Genomic DNA, 22,429 nt, shown 5'->3' with positions numbered 1-22,429 from the left:
TGGTGTTGTTTGTTTGACACAAGTTTCCTTTCATAGGCATCCTGAGATGTACTAAAGACATATATTTTCAAGTTGGAATGACAGTGGTATACATTTAAAAGAGGATTTATTTGAGGCTAGGTTGATTGTATACCACCTAGTTTTTATAATTATGTATGTGTCTTCCTCCTCTCCCCACTAGAATGTAAGCCTCTTGATTATCAGAGCTGTGTTTTACACTCAATATCTTCCATAAAACCTGACAGCCCCTGGTAAGACATAAGCATTCAGTAAGTGTTTTTGAATGAAAAACTGAATCATCACTACTTAACTATGGAATCTTATATCAGACTCTTGTTTTTTTTTTTTTTTTGGGAGACAGATTTTGCCGCCCAGGCTGGAGTGCAGTGGTGCGACCTCAGCTCACGGCAACTTCCGCCTCCTGGGTTCAAGTGATTCTCTTGCCTCAGCCTCCTGGGTGGCTGGGACTACAGGTGCGTGCCACCACACCCAGCTAATTTTTGTATTTTTAGTGGAGACGGGGTCTCGTCATGTTGGCCAGGCTGGTCTTGAACTCCTGGCCTCAAGTGATCTGCCCGCCTTGGCTTCCCAAAGTGCTGGGATTACAGACGTGAGCCACCGTGTCCTGCCAGACTCTTGTATTACATTATTAACATGATCTAAATTATTTATTCATCAAACCACTTGGTTTTATATACTTTTTTTTTTTTTTAGTGTAGAGACAAGATTTTCATCATGTTGCCCAGGCTGGTCTTGAACTCCTAGGTTCAAGCAATCCGCCTGGCTCTGCCTCCCAAAATGCTGGGATCATAGGCGTGAGCCATCACGCCCAGCCATGGTTTTATGTAGTTTTGTTATATGAGTTATTGTGAAGGTGACCAAGTCAAATGACTTTTAGGTGTAAAAGGGTGTTTTGATCTACTATAGAGTTTGCTTCCTATGCCTTAAGTAAAATAAGTTTGATCCAGGCCAGTGTTTTTGGATTAAACTTCTCAGAGCATCCCAAAGAGCAGTTTGATAAAACCCTGAGTCTAAATTATAGAAGGATTAAAAGTTGAAACTTGCTGTTTTCTTGAGCTGTTGTGGAAGGTGAAACCTGGCCTGGCTTCATGTGTTGGCAAATGTTTCCTCTGACCTGCCCTTCCACCGATGGATGCAAATAACTTAAATTTTTTGAGCACCAGATTCATTCAATATTTTTTTTAACAACATACTTAAAGCCTAGTTTACCCTATTCCCCTGTTGTACCACCTGCTAGCAGACATACTAAGATCGTTTATTTAACTGAAGGAAAATTAATTTACAGTGAAAAAACTGCAGCGTTAGTGAGGGCATAGAGATCTCTTGTGGACAATATTTTTGAGTCTTTATTGATTAGATTTCATTGTGACTTAATTAATTGTAATACTGCATGAGCATTTTATCACTGGGAACGCAAAACCCAGGCTTACATAATGCTTCTGATGGAGAATGTAACCTGCAGCTACTGCCAAAAAGCTTCTACTTAGAGGCAAACAACTCTGCTCTGATTGGCTTACTCATCAAGAACCACACAGCATCTTGCTTGGCTAAAAGCACTTTGTTTAGAACCAATGGGGCAAGGGATTAAATTGGCTCACCCACCAGTCTCCATATACCGAGGGGCTCAGAGTCCTCAAAGCAGTTTTCTCATACCTTTTGAGACATACTGCACCGCCAGAGAGAAAAATCTATGTAGTGCTTTCATGTCAGTGAATGTAGAAATCACAGCTGATGTCAGAAAAGAGGTTAAGAACTACTTCAGAGTGAAACAGGCCAGCCGTGTTCATTCCCATGACCTAACATAACTAAAAACCAGTAGATAAATAGTGGTACTGCCTTATTTATTATTAGCCTTTTCAAACCAGCTGTCTCCTGGCTTATGGCAACCCTAAATAGAAAAATAAAAGAAGGACATTCCAAGTGGAAGGACTTCAGAGATATGGATAATAGTCAACATTTATTGACCACTTTCTATGTACCAGGCACTGTTGCATTACCTTATTTAATGTTCAGAACAACTGTCTGAGGTAAGCTGTTTTATGAGGTAAACTGTATGAGAGGTTATTTGATAAATAAGAAAACTGAGGCATGATAAGGTTAAGTAACATGCCCAAGATGCACATCTAGTAAGTGGCAAAGCTGAGATTTGAACCCAGGCAGTCTGGCTTCAGAGACCATCTAACCATATGTGTTTGTATTTTCATTCTCAATAAATACATAGTAAGTTACTCCAAGAATCAAGAGAGTCATAGAATGGATATTTTGTCTGCATCGGGATTACTTACTGAAAAACGAGTAGCAGGAACTCTGTATTGGACCCGGAGGCAGAATTTTCTTAAACTGTAATGACTGATACTAGGAGTCAAAAGATACTAGAATGTAAACCACAAGATGGACAGCCTCCTGTAAAACAGTATAGCAAGCCAGGATCTTTTCAGGGTTGGGCTAGAGCTAAATCTTGGCATCCCTACCCTTTAGGCCAGGATTTCCTGATTTCTGAATTTTAATTCTGGCAGCAGCATGCCCACCTAGAAAAACTGATCGAAAGTAAGGAAGTTCAAGAAGTAGGTGTTATTTTTCTAATAAATGGATATACATGGGTCAAAACCTTTTCTTTGTGGTCTGTCTCGGGTTGATAAACTTGGTAAAACTGAAGAGAAAAGCCTCTCAGTGCATGTTTATTGATTCCTAAAGAAACTTTTCTTATGGGCTCCATCTCTTTGCGAAATTGTTCCAAGCCATCTCCCTATGGCCTCTATGTTCAGTCACTGAAAGTGTCTCACAGAATTTAGAGATATAAAGAACTTTATTTCTATTCCAGGATATTCTGATTACAATAATTTGCAGAAACCACTAGGGTTGGAATTTATAGTTAAATGGATAATTCTCCACTTTCTTTTCTGATATCTTACTGTTGGAATATCATTTTTGAAATTTTACTGAAGTGTGGGACTTCCATTTTTCTTCCCCCAAGCAACTGAAAATAAATGTTTCAAAACATGACAGTTTTTTCTTAGTGCCATTGTGTCAAGAGAAGCTAATCTCAATGCTTATTTTTTATGAGTCGGATCTTACTGCAGTCAGTGCTGTCATAGGTTAAGTTCCAAGGTTGTGTATTTTCTTTGTTTGTGTAAAACTGTGGCATTGGCTACATCCTTGTCGGGCTTGGTGGCATGCACCTGTAATCCCAACAACTCAGGAGGCTGAGATGGGAAGATTGTTTGAGGCCAGGAGATCAAGGTGGCCAGCCTGGGCAACATAGCAAGACCCTGTCTCTAAAAAATAAAAATAAAAATAATAGCCAGATGTCACTTTGGGAGGCCGAGATGGGCAGATCACGAGGTCAGGAGATCAAGACCATCCTGGCTGACATGGTGAAACCCCACCTCTACTAAAAATACAAAAAATTAGCTGGGCGTGGTGGCATGCACCTGTAGTCCCAGCAACTCAGGAGGCATATTATCGTTTATGAGGCAGGATAATCGTTTGAACCCGGGAGGCGAGGTTGCAGTGAGCCAAGATCGCACCGCTACACTCCAGCCTGGGCGACAGAGTGAGACTCCATCAAAAAAAAAAAAAAAAGCCAGATGTGGTGGTGTGTGCCTGTAGTCTCAGCTACTGGAGAAGCTGAGGCAGGAGGATCACTTGAGCCCAGGGGTTCGAGGCTACAGTGAGCTATGATTGCACCCAGCCTGGCCAACAGAATGAGACTCCATTTCAAAATAAATTAAAAATAAATAACTAGTCCTTTAACTTGGTATTTAGAAATGTTTATTTCTATTATAGCAGTAATATGTCAAAATTTAATGTATAGAATAAAAGCATTCCAATCCTTATAACACCATTGTTCTAGCAGTACCCAAAATAACAAAATTTCAGTGCAACAACAAAATCCCTGTATTTTGTATTATTATAGTTAACATTTATACAATCTCTGAATGTATCTATAGGTTAGCACATTTACTGTATGTTATTTATATATACAAATGTCATTTTTTTTTTTTAAGACAGAATCTCACTCTGTCACCCAGGCTGGAATGCAGCGGCACAATCTCGGCTCACTGCAACCTCTGCCTCCCGGGTTCAAGTGATTCTCCTGCCTCAGCCTCCTGAGTAGCTGGAATTACAGGCACACGCCACCATGCCTGGCTAATTTTTGTATTTTTAGTAGACTGTGTTTCACCATGTTGGCCAGGCTGGTCTTGAACTCCTGGCCTCAAGTGATCTGCCTGTCTCGGGCTCCCAGAGTGCTGGGATTATAGGCGTGAGCCACCATGCCGGGCCCAAATGTCTTATTTTGAGGACCATTTGTCTGTTTGTTTACATTTTTAAATAGTGACTATGTTAAATAAATAGGTTTGATCTTAGCTGGCAGTTGACATTGACAGTGTTTCTTGAGCGTATTAACAAAACATCATTTTTAGGGCTTAGTCCACAAGCAGAGTGAAGATTCCTAACTCTGGCTGGCTTCTTAGCAAAAGAAGGTATCTTGGCAGAAAACACCCCTGGTTTCTTATTGATTTACTTTTTAATTATTTCTGCAGGGATCATAGCACTGCAAGATAGTCACACTGTTCTGTCCATGTTATAACAAGATCAGGACATTATAACAGACTTTATTTTCTTTTCATGAGGAAAAACACATGTTTTGTGTGCAGTTTGTCTTTTAGGAAAAGGCAGGCAGCATTAAAGAGGTGCTCTGAGACAAACATTTTTTAAATCCAGAACATCTAAAATACAGGGATAGACTCTTATCAAAGCCATGTGGCTCCATCCTGAGATTGCTGTTGCAGGCCATCCATTGGTCTTGTTCTGTTTGCTATAATAGCATCACTTCTCCCCCAGGGCTGGTACCCGAGCTGGACAAAGTGAGTGGATAACAGCATCAAGCAGTGTATTGCATAGCATCCTTGTTCTGAAAACTTTAAGACTTTAATGTCATTTAACTTTTAAAAGGTTTTTGTCAAGTAATTCATTTTCCATAGAAACATGTTTCAGAGATTTAATTGCCAATTTATTTTTGTTTCCTTTTTAGATTTTGAAATTTAGAAAAAATAGAACCCTCTTTGAAGTGAGAATTGTGCCAGAAGCAATTCATTACTAAGAAGTAAACATTTTTAAGAAGTTTGTTTAAATTATTGAAAATATAGAACTCTTGGGCTGGGTGCTTTAGAATTACCTTTGAACACACCTACCATTGACTGGACCAAGTACATAAGAAACTAGATCATCCCCTTCTTCTGAGCACCTGTAAGCAGCATGCACTTTCTTGCTTGCAGGAAGGCCTTTCTGTGCCTTCTGGTACACAGATGTCTTCTGTTTCCACCAGCTCAAAGCAGCTTTATGTGGTCAGAAAGAATCCATGACTCAGTTTCTTCTATGCCATTGCTCACCACAGAGCTGGAAAGGATTGTTTTGCCATGTTCTGTTCTTTGGTGTCACATGCAGGGTTTCAGGGACAAATGGCTTTCCCTCCTTCATAGGATCAGCCTGAAGAGTCTGATGATCTGGTTCCCTAAATTTTTACCTATCTCCTCTTATCTTTGATCCTTGATTGGGGAAGCCTTCTGTTTCAAGCCTTCCATCATAGTCTGCATCACCTTGCAACAACTAGAGTATATAAATAAGTTTGCTCTACCACAGTGTATTTAATTCTCACCAGCAAAATTATGAATAAGACAACGCTCCCCATTTAGTGTTCTCATGTCCCTGCCTCATTAATCCATCCAACTTGCCGTCTCCCCTTAAAGCTAGTTCTTGGTCTTTGCACCATCTATTTGCCTGGCCCATTTTGTACTAACCTAGCTTGTGGGTGATTCTGTCATGATGGAACCTGTGGAGATGACATGGCATCTGATCTGCCAGAGGAGAGAATTGTTTTGGTTTGTTTTCATAACCCAGAATACCAATAATGTGTTTATTTTAGGTACCATGTAGGTTAAGAGCTCCCTGGAGTAAGACTGACCAGAATTTGTATCCTGCTTTGGCCTCTTATTATCTGATCAAGTTTCTCAACTTCTCTGATTTTAAATTCTCTTTGTCTATAAAATTGAGATAATAGTATTGGGTTGGTTTGTGAAGTAGATGCTTAAATTAACTTAAAGGGTTTAGCACTTTGCCTATCATGTGTAAATGGTCAATAAATGTTAGTAATGATTAAATAATATTGTTGAATGAATTGCTCTATTAGTCTTTCATTCTCTTCTTCCCTATTTTTTTTACTCTTTTCTATGTATCTTTCTCTCATTTTTGCTCTCTCAGTATGCCAAAGGGACATTAATATTTTCAGTCAAATCCACATGGCTTATGGAGAAGACTTATCTCCCAAGAATTGTTTTGGTTTGTTGTAACCACTTAGAGAAATTTGTTTATTATCAAGGACAAAAAAAAAAAAAGAAAAAAAATGTTGCTTTCACAGATATGGACTCACACTGGCAATGTCAACTTAATTCTCATTTTAGGACCCTGCCCATACAGCAGCTCTCTCCCCACAAAGTCGTCCAAATGCCTGGCAGCGCAGCAGGGCAAGGCCTGTGCTGAACATCCTCTAGTTAACGTTCTGTTGGCAGATCAGGTTTCATGGGCCCACTGTGACTCTCACTGCGGAGACTGCTTGGCGTCTTGCATGGAGCAGATGAAAGCAGCTCTGAAGGGAAGCTGCTTCTCTGGCACACACAAGCAGAGGAGCATATTCTTGCATTGCCCAAAGTGGTTCAGTTTCATTTAGCATCAGAGGCCCTGCCTTTTGGGTGGGAGCAAATAATGGGGCCCTTTTATTTTTTATTTATTTATTTATTTTATTTGTTTATTTTTTTAGAGACGGAGTCTCGCTCTGTTGCCCAGGCTGGAGTGCAGTGGTGCGATCTCGGCTCACTGCAAGCTCCGCCTCCCAGGTTCACGCCATTCTCCTACCTCAGCCTCCCGGGTAGCTGGGATTACAGGTGTGTACCACCACACCTGGCTAATTTTTGTATTTTTAGTAGAAACAGGGTTTTGCCATGTTGGCCAGGCTGGTCTCGAACTCCTAACCTCAAGCAATCTGCCCACCTCAGCTTCCCAAAGTGCTGGGATTACAGACGTGAGCCACCATGCCTGGCCAACAGGGACCTTTTAGACAATAAAATAGAGTAGTTCTTGGTATCTGGAAAAGTTGATGTTTTGTTTAATGTGAGGGCTCCATCTTTCCATGCTTGTAAATTGAATGTCCTGTGGGTGATTGTGTTCTTAGGTTTGAGAGCATCTATTCCCCTCGTTTTCACCCTGTTTCCATGTTTTATGTAGAATGGTGTCTTCAAATCTCATCTGAATTTAATTTCATGAACTACATGACACTTAGGAAATATGAATTGATGATGATACTCTAGCTTTCTGCATTTTGTCATATTTTCCATCTGCGCCACATATGAAAAATGTTAAATTTCTGTTCCTTGGCACGTTCGATATTATGTAGGATAGTCAAGATTAAAAAGCTCTTGCCCTTGACACTGTAACCAAGAATTGTTTTGGTTCTTAATCTGGGGCCTGTAGACACCAGGGTCTGGGGGATCTATGCAAGCTTCATAGGACATCGTTGAGTAGTCTAAAGTTACATGCAAGGTCTTGTGTATAAATTCTTGTGCAGATTTTTTTTTTTTTTTTTGGAGAATTTTCAAGGCATCTGAGGCCAAATAATGGTTAAGGATGACTGAATAGAGGTTTCAAGATCCTGAAATTGAACTAGATATATCTTCTAATTAGGAATTATTATGGTAGTGTTTTTGGTTTGGTTGTGTGTGTGGTGGTGGTGTTGTTATTGTTGTTTGCTTTTAAGGAAATTGCCTTGGAAAAAATCTGTTTTAAAGCAAGCCTGTAACTGAACACCATTCAGCTTTGGTCATCTTATGCACTAAATTGTGTGTGGAGACCAGAGGAAAACAGGAGAGTGCCATCTAGAGGCCTTAACAACAGTTTGGTCCTAGCCTTCTCCCTACACAGGAGTCTTTAACAACTTCCTAAATTAAGAACACTTTTGTCCTCTTAAGTAACTGCAAACCATAAACATATGTGTCAATGACATTTATAATCTATACAGGTGCTGCTACAGTTGTGGCTCTAGCCTTACTACTCTGGAAATGTAATTTTAATAAAGCGTACTGTTGTAGATGGCATTTACTTTATTCTATAGGAATGTAGAAGTCTTTGAGATGTACACTGCATTTGAATATAGTTTTAATTGTAAAGCAACAACAAATTGATGCCTGATGTAAGAAATCATTTTGATATAGGAACTTTGTTGTATTATCTTTTGAAGTTAGAGTAAATTAAAAATTAAGAGTAATTTATCTTAGTTACTTGTAGTATTCTTTTCACAACAGTAATATAGAATGGTGTTTGCCAAATGGTATAGAAATTGAAGAGTTGAATTCACCCTAGAAAAGTAGATCAATTTATATCCATGTGGAGATGTATAATAAGGTAGTCAAGAGCACAGCTTAGAAGTCCCAACTTTACCATTTCTTTGCCATGTTGAATATGTTAACTTTCAAAATCTTGTTTCTTCTTCATTTATAAGTGGAGCTAATTATAGTCTCTAAGTTAAGGTTGTTGTGAAGGTTAAATGTAATAAAGTTGGTAAGCACAGTGCTTGGTATATCAAAAGTAGTTTTTTGTAATAATGTCTTACTGTTGTTGTTATTTTCACTGACCAGTTTTGTTTTCAGGACGGTTGTGATTAAATAGAAGCAGAAAATTTAAAAACCTATAGAAAATTTTATTTTAAAAAAATTTTCACAGTTATAATCTCATTTGATTAAATACTCAACAAATATTTATTTACATATTCAGTAGATATTTATGCAGCTCCTAAGTGTCTAGATATAATAACCATTTTAGGTACTGGAGAGTTGATACTGGGTACAACAGAAAGAAAGACATGGGCCTTGCATTGCAGTGGAGGAATCAGACAATAAGTAAATACATAAACAAGATGGTTTCCCAAAGAAATCATTTGCGTGAAGACAACGAATGTGATGTAATAGAGAGTGACTGGAGGCCCATCTTAGAATAGATGGTTAAAGAAGAGCTTTCTGAGGAAGTGACGTTTAAACTCTTACCTGAATGACAAGGAGCCAATCATATGAAGATCTGAGGAATGGCCATTTCCGCTAAAGGAAAAAACAAACAAAAAAACACATGTAAAGGCCATTGGATGAGAGTGTGTTAAACATGTGCAAAAACTAGAAATGTGCATAGTGGCAGGAAACCAGGTCAGAGAGGGAAGTAGGGGGCCAAGCGCGGTGGCTCACGCCTGTAATCCCAGCACTTTGGGAGGCTGAGGCAGGCGGATCACTTGAGGTCAGTTGTTCGAGACCAGCCTGGCCAACATGGTGAAACCTCGCCTCTATTAAAGATGCAAAAATTAGCTGGGCGTGGTGGCACAGGCCTGTAATCCCAGCTGCTGGAGAAGCTGAGGCAGGAGAATCACGTGAACCCAGGAGGCGGAGGTTGCAGTGAGCCGAGATCGCACCACTGCACTCCACAGCCTGGGTGACAGAGCGAGACTCTATGTAAAAAAAAAAAAAAAAGGGAGAGAGAGAAGTAGGAGCCTTGTAGGCCCAGGACTTTAGATTTCATTCTGAGGGTTATGGGAAGAGATTGGAGAGTTACAGGCAAAGTGGTGATATGCCCAAATTTATGCTTTGGAAAAATTCCTTTTGCCTCTCTATAGAAAACAGATTGTAATGGAGAAAGAATGGAAGCAGAAAGACCGGGTAGGAGACTTTTGCAGCGTGTAAGTCAGAAATGGTGGCTTGGATAAAGATGTTGAATTAATGGTTCAGTGCTGAATTAGTGTTGGGGGATTTGGATCCCCCAACAACTCTGCACCACAGGGGCAGGGTAGCATTGTGGTTAAGAGAACCAGGTGAAGAGTCAGGCTGTCTGGTTTGACTTAATAGCCATGTGACCTTGACAAGTTTCTTTACCTCCCTGTGCCTGGTTTTTTGCTATTCCTAAAATGGGAACAATGATAGTACATTCCTCCTAGGATTGCTTTGTAGATTAAATGAGGAAATAATAATTGTAAAATGCTCAGAAGATGCATCAATAGTGCTGTTTTGGTATCATCATCACTGCCTTCATCACAACTATTACTCTCATCACCCTCAGTAGCCACATTTTATAGATGAGAAAACTTAGAAATAGAGGGTGGTTTTGAAATCAGAATATACATTTCTTGATTTTGAATCCATTGTTCTTTCTGCAATATAATCTGTAATACGAGCTCCCAGAGAAAAATTTCTATAGATCTGAATATCTGTAGCTCACAGCCCAGTTTTAAATACCTATGACTATTTAAATAACATTGAGAAGAAAATGATAAATAAGGCTAGCTGAATCCCAGGGCATAGGAGAGAAGTAGCCTGTGGCTCTCTCCCCACACACCTAAATTCAAGTTCCCTGAGTTTTGAAGAAGGGTATTGCACACCTAAGCCAAAAGCATTAGTATGCGCATGGTGGTACATTTAGGAGGATAGAACTGAATATTTTGAGAACCTTGTAAGATACTGAATCTCTTTAGAGGCCATTCTACTCTTCATTACTTGTGTTAAATGGGGCCATATACATAATATAAATAAATGAAATCCATGGATTATCCCCAGACCTTTTCTGGTCAGCCTTTTGGTGAAGGCAACAACCAGACTACCACACTTGAGTTTCTTTTTCTCCACCTCTCTCTGCCTTTGCTTAGCCCCTTCTGGTGGCATAAGCAACAGAATAGGTAAGGATCAAAGAGCAAGAGAGACAAAATTAGAAGCAGGGAGTTGGATAGCCTCCCTGCTGGCTTTGCCCCTGGTTCCTCTACTCCCCTGGTGCCTCCCCTCACCAGAGACTGAAGGCAGGCTGTTTGTCCATTGCAGAATGTGAGCATTTGATCCGCCATATGTTGGTGTTAGATCCCAATAAGCGCCTCTCCATGGAGCAGATCTGCAAGCACAAGTGGATGAAGCTAGGGGACGCCGATCCCAACTTTGACAGGGTGAGCTGGGAACCGCTGCTGCAGGGGACTCCTCTGAAAGCTGCTGCAGCCTCCTTTGCATGTGATTGTAATCAGGCCATAACCTGAAAGGCGGACACTGGGAACGAACTATTATGTAACACTAAAGCAGCACGTGAAGCAAGCGAGAAGGAATGTAAAACCAGTTAAACTGCTGGAGAATAGTGATCATGGTTCCCTACCATGTGTCCCCAAATTATCGTCTGTTTTTGGCTTTTGAGATAGCACAGCCTGCAGTTCTGCAGCTTACCTACCATGGGGATGTCGCCTTCCTCTTGTCTTAGTGTGCTCAATTCAGTGGCTTCTGTAGCATGCTTTTATTTAACCCACTGTGGCCATCCCAGGTACGCCAGGGAGCTCAGGAAACAGTGAGTTGTTGTCTGTTTACAGCTGATCACTCAGGGCTCTCTTCCTTAGACTTTGTCTGAGGCCAAAAATATCCTAAGCCAGAGGGCATGGAACAGGTTGGTCATTATATATGCTGTGCCACATTTGATGTGGTTAATTGGGGGGTTGACAGCTTCCTCCTTTTTATGTTACAGTTAATAGCTGAATGCCAGCAACTAAAGGAAGAAAGACAGGTGGACCCCCTGAATGAGGATGTCCTCTTGGCCATGGAGGACATGGGACTGGACAAAGAACAGACACTGCAGGTATCTCCGAAGGAGTGGAGAACAAAGTGGGATGTAGCAGTTCCTCTAACCTGCTTTTTCCATTTTTCGCCTTCTCGGGAACTTGGGCCTTTTTTTTCCTCCTGTTTTTCTTCCTCTGCCCCTTCCTGGGCCTTGGAAAGAAGGAAAGAAGGTGCTTTGGCTAATGTTATTACTGAAAGGGTTCTGGTCATCAACATGCCATTTCACCAGGGTTTTGTACTCTTTTCCCTTCTCTCTTGGTAGTCATTAAGATCAGATGCCTATGATCACTATAGTGCAATCTACAGCCTGCTGTGTGATCGACATAAGAGACATAAAACCCTGCGTCTCGGAGCACTTCCTAGCATGCCCCGAGCCCTGGCCTTTCAAGCACCAGTCAATATCCAGGTGGGCAATAACTCCAGTGACCTAGTTCAGGACAAGTAACACCAGGGGGGTAAAGGTTAGCTGTTGCTCACTAACCCTAAGTCGAGAGTTTCTTGCTCTTCCTTACCTCTGTCTCCTCCCATTTGTCATCTCTTCCTTTGTCAGAGGCCAATCAAAGATCTGAACCTTTTTTGATAGAGAGGAGGGATGAGCAACAATAGTTGTGCCTTTTGTTTTTTTGAAGAAATAGCAAATCATGAGGCGATGCTATCCTCTTCACAGGATGCTTCCTTGTTGTGACTTCTAAGGGCCGATGAACCAAAAACTTTAGTAATCAGGGAAACATAGACTTTAGCAATCAAGACTACTTGGAAAGACTCATTATTTCTCTCTAGTGTTAAAGGTATGTGTGTATATGTATGTACTGCTTTCCAGGCGGAGCAGGCAGGTACTGCTATGAACATCAGCGTTCCCCAGGTGCAGCTGATCAACCCAGAGAACCAAATTGTGGAGGCAAGTAGCAACCTGTGGGAGCTGTCAGCTGAAACCACTTTCTTTGCCATATCCTTGCTTCCCTTCCTTCTGATTTCTAACTCAATGGTGTTTCCCTCCACCTCAGCCGGATGGGACACTGAATTTGGACAGTGATGAGGGTGAAGAGCCTTCCCCGGAAGCATTGGTGCGCTATTTGTCAATGAGGAGGCACACAGTGGGTGTGGCTGACCCACGGTGAGTATCCGGCCAACAGCCCTCACTAACACTGGGGCAAAGAATTGTCACCTGACTTTCAGTGTCTACCATGGCACATTTCCTACTACATTGTATCCCCAGAGGAGATCTAATCCAGTGGCCAAGTGGACAAATGATATGATGTAATTTATGTATGTAGACAATTAAAATTTAAATGAATAAGGATCCAAAATCCAATAACAACAGTTTCCCAAAGTGTTTTCCCAAAATAGTCTTTCATGATGTTCCCTGCTGCCTGCACACTGGAAAAAATGGACTGAAGGCCAGCTCGCCCCATTTTTGTTCCACAGTTGAAGACTCTCAACATTAAAATAGCCTTACCTCTTTTCTGGATATTTTCTTTGCTGAGTAGGAAGAGAAGGTTGTGGCAAGAATTCTCCTGAGAGGTCAAATCAGGGCAAAGCTGGTTTTCTTATAAATATCTCTTTTCTTCTAGTGAATTTCCAAAAAAGACTCCCATGCCTGCTGATGTGCTTGCTTTATGTCTCTTGTTCTCAGCCTATGATCAAATAGGCAATAGGGGAACATTCTGGCTCCACAGACTGAGATAGCTTTAAAGGGGTGGAGCCCTGAGTCGCTCTGTTAGTGGAAAGATGTCTTACTGTAAAGTATGCTGTAAAACCTATCATTGTAGCAAGATAGCCCTGTACATCTAGTACTTATCTGTCCTATCAGCACTGACAAGAGTAATTGCATTCTTTCCCTGGTGAATCAGTTGCTACTTCAGGCAGCCATTATCTTAGTGGATGGCCCATGTTCTCCAGAAACTTGGTGTTCACCTCCAGGATTTGAAAACCTGAACTGGACTGGTGCCACTATTTCCTCTTGGCTCAGAGCTGTTGGTTTTACATGAATGGCCAATAAAGAATAGCAATCCTTCGTCCCAAATAGTAAAGGAGCAGAGAGTTAAATTCCACACTTTAGGCTTTTGCTTTGCTTTAGGATCTTAAAGAGAAACATAAATTCAGGAAGAAAATAAAATAAGTTGTACTGAACATAGCAATGCCATCAATTTTGGGATATAAGCACTTTTGAGTAAGAATGTTAACTAAACTTCTCTGTCATTCTGTTTCGTATCAGCACGGAAGTTATGGAAGATCTGCAGAAGCTCCTACCTGGCTTTCCTGGAGTCAACCCCCAGGCTCCATTCCTGCAGGTGGCCCCTAATGTGAACTTCATGCACAACCTGTTGCCTATGCAAAATTTGCAACCAACCGGGCAACTTGAGTACAAGGTACCTAGACATGGAAGAGGGCTGGCTCCAGAAGAAACAAACTTGAGCTTCCTTTGAGAGGCTATGAGGCACCTTCCCTAGGACTTAAGGGTTTACTTATAGAGAAAGATGATTTATCTTGCAAAGTAGCTCGGGTGAGCGGGAAGCGTCCTCTAGTCTCTGTCATGACCCATGGCTCCCTTAATTTCCACAGATGAGTGGCTTGCCCCTTTCTCCCCGCCTTCCCCTCATCTCATGGTCCGTCCTCCCCACTCTGTTCCTGGCAGGAGCAGTCTCTCCTACAGCCGCCCACGCTACAGCTGTTGAATGGAATGGGCCCCCTTGGCCGGAGGGCATCAGATGGAGGAGCCAACATCCAACTGCATGCCCAGCAGCTGCTGAAGCGCCCACGGGGACCCTCTCCGCTTGTCACCATGACACCAGTGAGTAGCAGCACAGAGCCCAATTCACTGTCTCAGAGGCTTTTGATAAAAAGGTTGTGAGCCTGGGGTTGGGAACCCAGGGCCAACCTACATGTCTGAATTTCCTTTTTCTCCAAACTTAGGATGCTCCAGCCCATTTTCTTCAGGCCAGTAGAGTTTTCCACACTTTGTTTTTGGCGAACTTACTTACTTAGCCAAGTTATTTCTACATTGAACTCCACTCCTGGAGAGCTTTTTCCTCAATGGGCGCTCACAGGTACCCTGGTTAAGTCCAGCTGCACTCCTGCCAGCTTGGGGCAGGTAGCAGCCTAACTCAGAGCCTTCTCCCAGGCAACCTTTCCCTGCCAGAAGGCCAAAGTGCCCTTAAATTAATTGGTTTCTAGACTGGCTTCCAAAATTGCCTTTTCACTAATGCTTTCTCCATTGATAAACACACCTCACATGTTTGGCATAACCTGGATCACTTGATGATTTGCTCCCACAGCTTTAGCCGAGTCAGTTATCTTAGTCACATGTCCTTCATATGATAGTCACATTCAGAGATTTTTTTTCTCCCTTGGGTTCTGTTTATTTTCCTGTCATAGGTTATTCATTCATTCATTTATTCATTCAATCTCATAGTACCATAAGATTGGGTAGTAAATATATCCATCACCCTTGGAGATGTTTTAAGGGCAGTGCTGCTTTGAGGACCCTTTTCCCTCCTTTAATCCATCATGGGTTAATCCCTTGTAAAATATAGTAAAAGTGAAACATTAGAACAGTGAAAATTTAAACACATATAAAATACAAGGCATTTTTTATTGAGTTCAACAGACAAAATTACTCTGTTAAATTGCTAAAAGTGTCTCTTTATTTATTTTTTTAAATTGCTAAAAGTTTCTGAAAGCCTTTTGTTGATTTCTGTACTTACCTTATCATGAATTGGTAACAAAACAGTTTGTGGGCATGGGTCCATGGGCCACACTTTCAGTAATGAAAGAATTATATATCATAGCCCTTGGCATCACTGACAAGATCAACATATGTGAAGTATTTGAATAATAGTACAAGATCATATGTGATTAAGTACCACAGTAATAACATGGAAAATTAGGTGGCAGAGGCATTCAGAGATGGGCAAGACAGGTTTGGAAGGATCATGGTCAGCTTTATGGGACGTGGGGTGACTTACTGTGTCTACTGTAACTGTTTTTGCCCAGGTCACTAACAAGTTCTTGTTGATAAATCCAGTGGACATTTTTAACCTTTTATCTTTTTGGACGTCCCAACTGTATTAATCACTGTTGACTTCTTTTTTCCTTGAAATATTTTCTGTTCTTGGTGTCTGTGGCACCACATTCCCTGTGTTTTCCCCCACCTCTCCTTTTCACATTTCCTTTCTGCTTGTTCCTTGAGGTTGGCAAAACCCAGAGTTTTATCCTAGGCCCTATTCCCATGTCCTTTGATGTACTCTCTCTGGATGAGTTTGTCCACTCCCGTAATTTCAGTTACTCTCTGATTCTCCAGCCCAGAATGCTCCCCTGAGTTCTACACATACGTGTACATGACTGCCTATGGGATAGATTTAGTTGGTTATTCCACAAGTATTCACAACTTTAATTCAACATGTCCCAAATGAACTTACCATGACTCAGTAAAACCTGCTCCTCCTCTTGGGTGACAGTGAATGGCACTGTCATTCTCCGGGTTACACAAGCTAGGGATGTGAATTTTATCTTTAACTCTTGTCTTTCTTATTTGCCGTATCAAGTCAGTTGTCCAGTGCCTGTGAATGAAACATCCTCTCCACTTTCCTTTCCTTAACTCAGGTCACTGTCATCCATTGTGTAGACGAACACCATGGCATCCTAACTGACTTCTTTGCTTCCAGTCATGTCCCCTGATCCCTGCCACCAGCCCTTTTCACACTGCAGCTAGAGTAAGCTGGCTTTTGCAAATATAAATCTTTATAACATCATGCCCCTGCTTAAAATCCTTTAGTGATTCACCACTGTTCTTCCTCAAACTTCTTAGTGTGTTATTCAAGACCGTTTGTCACTGGCCACAGCGTTCCTCTCCTGCCTCATCTACAGCCACTTCCTGCCTCACCCTGTTCACTCCACCCTTGTAGAACTGTGGTAAGGGATCCAGGAACCCTGGGAGCTTTCAGACAAAATTATTCCAGGAGTGTTTTGTTTTGTTTTGTTTTGTTTTGTAATTATCCATTTTGTAAAATGCTCTTTTATAATAATTGAAGTGTGATTTTTGTTCTAGTGACTGTGGCATGATGATGATGTGGGCACCCAGGCTATGGGTAGCTAGCAAGGATGCAGATGGGAAAGTCACAGTGATACAAGCATTGTGGTGGTTCTCATTTCACTCACATGTTTTGGCGAGTAACAACTATTTTAAAGCAGTGAATTGATACTACACAATTGTATCTTATGTACTAAAATGTAATTTCAGTAATTCACTATGCTTTCCTGGAGTTAAGACATTTAAACTCTGGAAATCACATTAATATGAAACAACAGGTCAAGTCCTAGACATTTCAGGTAAACAATCTTCTACTGTATTTTCGGGTCCTCAAACACCTACAGGCCTTCTCTTTTCTTCTGCCTGGAAACCTGTAACTCCTGTCCCTCTTTGCCTGACCAGCTCCTGTGCATCCTTCAGGTTCCTGCTAGGTGCTACCTCCTCCAGGATGCCTTCCTTAATTCCCAAGCACCCCCATTAGAAGACTTGATCATGCTATTTTGTAATTGTTTACTTGTCTCTATCCTCTACTAGACTGTAAAATGAGGGCAAGGTCTATGTCTGTAAATTCACATTTTATCCTGTAACAGTAAGCATTTGGCTATTTGTTAGATTAATAAATGAATGAATGAAGATAAATAAGAGGAAGAAATTCTAATTAGTATTACCTAAGCAAGGTAAAAATGGAAAAATAGGTATATGAAAATCCTGTATAACCCAGGAGTCTAGAAAAGTTCTGTAAATAAGAAAGTTAACAGAAAGTCCTGCCCCAAGCCCAATTACTAGAGTAAGAGGCATGACAGAATAAGCTGCCACCTTGAGCTTTTCCTTCCTGTCTCTCTTCAGGCAGTGCCAGCAGTTACCCCTGTGGACGAGGAGAGCTCGGACGGGGAGCCAGACCAGGAAGCTGTGCAGAGGTAATGTGACATCTGGCAGTGCTTGCAGAAGCCCCTGGGCAGGCTCCCCTGCAACCAGCGAAAGGTCACCTCTGCCCAAGGAGGTGGTACAGTGCAGCTTCAACATTTGTGTGGTCTCTTTGCTCAAGCCAGATGGCATGTTCCACCCCACATGGAAGTAACAGAAGACTACCCAGAAAATGTCATTTCTGTAAGCACCATTGGAAGTCCCCTAAGTGACAGCAATAACCATAAGAACTTTTTCTTTCCTCCCTCCTTCTTCCTTGTCCCCTGCCTTCATATTGCAACTCTGATAGTATTCACAAGGCACAAAGCCTGCTCGTACCTGCCAAGAACTGTTTACTGAAAAGGAATTGGAGATGTGGGATGACAGTGATCCTAGCTAGTCTGGCCATGGACCTCTGGCATGGACTTTTCCTTTCCAGGAGAATGAATACCTCTTGTACTGTTTGCTGTGTGCTTCTTCCACCCCCTTGTACCAACAAAGAGATATTGAAAAAGAGAATATGGGATTCGGGCCAGGGACAGATGCAAATATCCATTGTTTACAAAACCTTGTTGAGAGATGCCTAACTCACAGAGAACGGCAGTGACCATCAGGCATGCTGTACTGTTCATTTGGCCTCAGTTCCATTAGCCCTGGTCCTCAGCTCCATGCATGCCCCCTTGTGGGAGTTGATTTTCTTATTATCCGGGGAGGGGGTTTCACCAGAATCCAGCATGTATTTTCCCAGAAATACAGGTGTTCTTCAAGATTATATGTTTTTTCCTTTGAGGGAAGTTGAAATAAAATGGTTTTCATGGGCTTTTGGGGAACTTTGGGTGTCTTTATCCAATGGTTATTAAAACATTAATGGCTTACTCTTTGGCAAGTTCACATAACACTGATTACTCTACAGTCTGTTAACTGATTTTAGCTGAAAGGGGCAAGATAGTTAAGAATGAAATGAGACCATTTTTTAAGAACCTGACAGTTGCTGGCTAGGACTCTCATCCTGTCCCCAGTAGCTCTGTATGAGAGCTGCTATTCAGAAAGCAGCTGGTCCTATGTGGAAAGAAAACCATGGCAAACAGGGGTGTTGGCAGGTGGGCCAGCTCCTTCTACAGCTTGGCCAATAGAAGGAAAATTGTGGTAACTTTTTTTTTCCCTTGATGCTGTTGTTTCTATAGTTTGCTGATAAGAGGGTATATAAGGTTACAAATGGGCCCTACTGGGTCATGAAGAAATGAGAAATCAGGAAATTTACTGCCTTTCTACCTTAAAAGAGACAGCAATATTTTATCTTCTTTGTCTTAGACTTTCCTTCCTCCCGGTCTACCTTCTTTCTTCTTTAGACCAACATTTCAAGGGTATAATGCCCATCAGTTTTGATGTAATAAAAAAGGTGTAGTGCCTCTTTTATTCATGCCTCCAGAAGAGCAGCAGCGGTGGAGGAAGTCATCCACCAGACAAAGAGGGACAATATCTTATTGATGGTATTAACTAAGTGCTGGGTCTGAAAGATCTTCCGAATAAAAGCCATCAGTTTGGGAACTCTTCGTCTTTTGAGACTCTTCTGTTTTTATTTTTTGCCTTGCTTTTTCCCTCCCTAACTAAACATTTCATGTGGTTTTATTTCTTCATCCTCTACAGAATGTTGGTTCCCCAAGGACAACATCAGTTTTTCTTCTCTGATGATTGAGTTATAGTCACCAAGCGAGAGGGAAAGGGTGGTTTTGGAATTCATTTATCCTCAAATGGAAGAATCAGTTTTCTGTGACCTGTAGTGAAGAAAGTCTCAAACCTGGGGCCTGTGAGATCGAGAGACATGCACAGAGTCCTTCTGAATATCTCCCCAGGTTCATCTCTAGGAATAGTCCTTAGGGCTCATTTCCTCTGACTTGTATTTTGGAAATTTGGAGGGAAAAGATGAATAAATTAACATGGAGAAAATAAATTCTTCTACCGAGTAGAATGAAGCAAGGAAAAGTGATCTCATCTTTGTGAGCTAGATCTACTTTCTCTCTTCTCTTCAATGGCTATTCTTAGGTTCAAAATTCAGCCACTTCATTGTCAAGCCAACTTTTGTTGGCCAGTTAGACATGTTTCACTTCCATCCAGTCAGGGATCTGTTTGCCATCAAGCCCTTCGTGAGCTCTGGCACTATTTCATTGAGTGCTTTGGATTAACTTCTAATGCTTCTTGTGGAGGAATATTCCTGTCTGTCTTTTTTACTATGAAATGTGCTCCTGCTTGTTGCAGGTACTTGGCAAATAGGTCCAAAAGACATACACTGGCCATGACCAACCCTACAGCTGAGATCCCACCGGACCTACAACGGCAGCTAGGACAGCAGCCTTTCCGTTCCCGGGTCTGGCCTCCTCACCTGGTACCTGATCAGCATCGGTGAGTAGCCACATGAGCTGTGCGAGCTCCTTGAGGCTCATCGGACAGGCACCCTTCTGATTAGTCTCACAGCGACGGTGACTAGCATCGTGGCTTTAAATAGAAGCCAGCTGTCATCCTGAACTCACATCTTCTCAGCTCCTTGCAGTAAGCAATGCACAGGGCAAAGGTTTTTTACTGCGCCCTGGAGCAATGCGAGATTCCTCTCTCCCATTACCTTGCAGACCTGTTTATTGTCTGCATTTGATTCCCATGATTCTAGATGTTGATTCATAGATAAAATTGAACTTGAGACCTGCAAGAAAGTGAAACTCTCAGAAGGCCACCTGGAAACAGGAAGATTTTTAGCCATATCGATAGACTTGACCTTTAATAATCCATCACCTTCAAAAGAATGAGCATTTCATATCGTGTTACCATTGAACCACCAGCCTGGAAATGAAGACAAAGCCCCTTGTGAATAGTAGAGCAGAGATCCTCTTGAGCGATGTATTTAAGAGGTCATTCTTTCAATATTCTGATGGCAAAAATCTTTTGCTAGGTTCGGTTATGGTTATAATCCATTCTCTTGAAGAAATAAAAGCAAGTTTAACCTTCCTGACCAAGAAAACTTCATTGACTCCAAGTAAGCCTGGAAGCAGCTGCGGAATGACACTTTGCTAGTTGAAGAAGATGATTATCTTCTGTGAATATCTTGATGACTAAAAATCTCAGTCTTGGCCACTCCGAAGCTATCCCCAAGCTCATGGCCCACACGTTCAAAGCCGCCACCAGTTGCTAGAGCGTATTTTATTTCTGTCTTTTGGGGAGGACACTGAAAAGCAGCCTTGGGAAGGTTGAAAAGCAATCAGATTCCAAGGAAATTAGGTTTATATATGTGGTGTAATGAAATCTTGCAGCCAGCTTGCACTGGCAAGCTTGACACATTTTTTTTATTGAGGCTGGTTACCCATTTGGCATCAACATAATCAGCAGAGGCAAGTGAACTCTGAGCAGAGTGAGACATAATTAGTGCCACGTTGGAACCCTAAAAGAAGGAAGATAAGCTTTCATAAATGACTATGAGTAACTTGGTAAAAATGGTCTGTTAGGAGTAGCAAGAATGACAATTCTCAAATAAAACTCTGATGGCACAGAAAGACAGGCTTTTTCTAATGAAAGTCTCTCAGGACTTACAGTGTTCGTACACACTAAAGAGCACTTTGAGGCCAGGCGCAGTGGTTCACGCCTGCAATCCCAGCACTTTGGGAGGCCGAGGCGGGTGGATCACAAGGTCAGGAGTTCAAGACCAGCCTGGCCAATATGGCGAAACCCCGTCTCTACTAAAAATACAAAAATTAGCCGGGTGTGGCGGTGGGCGTCTGTAGTCCCAGCTACTCGGGAAGCTGAGGCAGGAGAATTGCTTGAACCCGGGAGGCAGACGTTGCAGTGAGCCGAGATCATGCCACTGCCCTCCAGCCTGGGGGACAGAGTGAGACTCCGTCTCAATAAATAAATAAATAAAGAGCACTTTGAGTGATTACTGGAGAGCTGCCTTCTCCTCCCCTATACGTTTCCTGTGATTTCTCATAACTTCAAGCTCTACACTGGTATCTAATACACCCTTTATTCCTTCTTTTCTCCTTGTCTCCTTCTTCCCTTCCTCCACAGCCTGACACTTAATGTTTCAGCCCTTGTCTGAGTCTGTTGTTTAGCTGAAGTCCTTTAGGTATCCTTGAATTCTAGGTGTTCCTCAGGAGGTCTTCTTATGAGGGGAACATGAAGATCGTCACATTTCCAGAGTCAGGCTTTATCACAGACCCTATATTCTGTTGACATTTGTTACTCAAGGAGGTCCACACTGGACCACAGCTCTGTCTGTGTGATATCCACCCTGCCTAGAGTCATTGTCAAGGCCTTGCCTGCTGGAAATCTATCTGCTGTCTGTTTTCATGTGAACCTTTTTGGTGTTTTGAGGGTTGCCTGTGGCCAAGCCTGTTCGAATTGGAAGAAAATGATGTTTTATGAGTGGCAAATTGCATAAGATGGGGCATTTGTGCAAACCCAGCATGTCTTGATGGGATCACTATACAAATATGCAGCAAAAGAGATTAAAGCCAGTCTTCAGGGGAAATGAGAAACTTTCCAAGGCTATAAAACATGGAATACGGGTGGCCTGGATGGGTTCTTGAATTCCTTTCATTTTCTGGAGGAAATGATTAAAGAACAGTATATATAGCTATCCTTCTGGGGTAGAAGAGATGAAGTTCAACATGGAAACAGAAGAGTGGTCTAATCAACCTTTTCATTTCTGGAAATGTGTAATTTAAGGTTAAAAATGTTTTAAAAAGTGTAACTAAAAAATTTTTTTAAACTAACACAAGATAGATTTTATCCAGGTGGGGAACCAAGTCCCTCCTTGAAGAGT

General features: G+C 41.7%; 1 protein-coding gene across 12 annotated transcripts in view; it reads left to right on the top strand.

Annotated features, from left to right (window-relative positions):
* Positions 1–22,429, top strand: part of SIK3 (SIK family kinase 3) — a 252,127-nt gene that overhangs the window by 209,544 nt on the left and 20,154 nt on the right. For 5 of the 12 annotated variants that reach the window (XR_010147689.1, XR_010147688.1, XM_016922034.4 and 2 more), the window contains 9 exons: positions 10,920–11,038; positions 11,599–11,709; positions 11,953–12,096; positions 12,511–12,588; positions 12,695–12,804; positions 13,906–14,059; positions 14,326–14,481; positions 17,566–17,636; positions 19,879–20,022. Coding sequence is in view for 9 of the 12 variants with exons in the window: in XM_016922034.4 (XP_016777523.3) it covers positions 10,920–11,038; positions 11,599–11,709; positions 11,953–12,096; positions 12,511–12,588; positions 12,695–12,804; positions 13,906–14,059; positions 14,326–14,481; positions 17,566–17,636; positions 19,879–20,022 (1,087 nt within the window). In the remaining 3 variants the exon portion in view is untranslated. Of the gene's footprint in view, positions 1–10,919; positions 11,039–11,598; positions 11,710–11,952; positions 12,097–12,510; positions 12,589–12,694; positions 12,805–13,905; positions 14,060–14,325; positions 14,482–17,565; positions 17,637–19,878; positions 20,023–20,563; positions 20,648–22,429 lie in introns of those variants that run through there. The other 7 variants (XM_009424226.4, XM_016922033.4, XM_016922037.4 and 4 more) reach the window with 5 other exon arrangements.

Source organism: Pan troglodytes, chromosome 9 (assembly GCF_028858775.2).
Source record: "Pan troglodytes isolate AG18354 chromosome 9, NHGRI_mPanTro3-v2.0_pri, whole genome shotgun sequence".
Classification (NCBI taxonomy): Eukaryota; Metazoa; Chordata; class Mammalia; order Primates; family Hominidae; genus Pan; species Pan troglodytes.
This window is presented reverse-complemented; position numbering and strand designations above follow the sequence as displayed.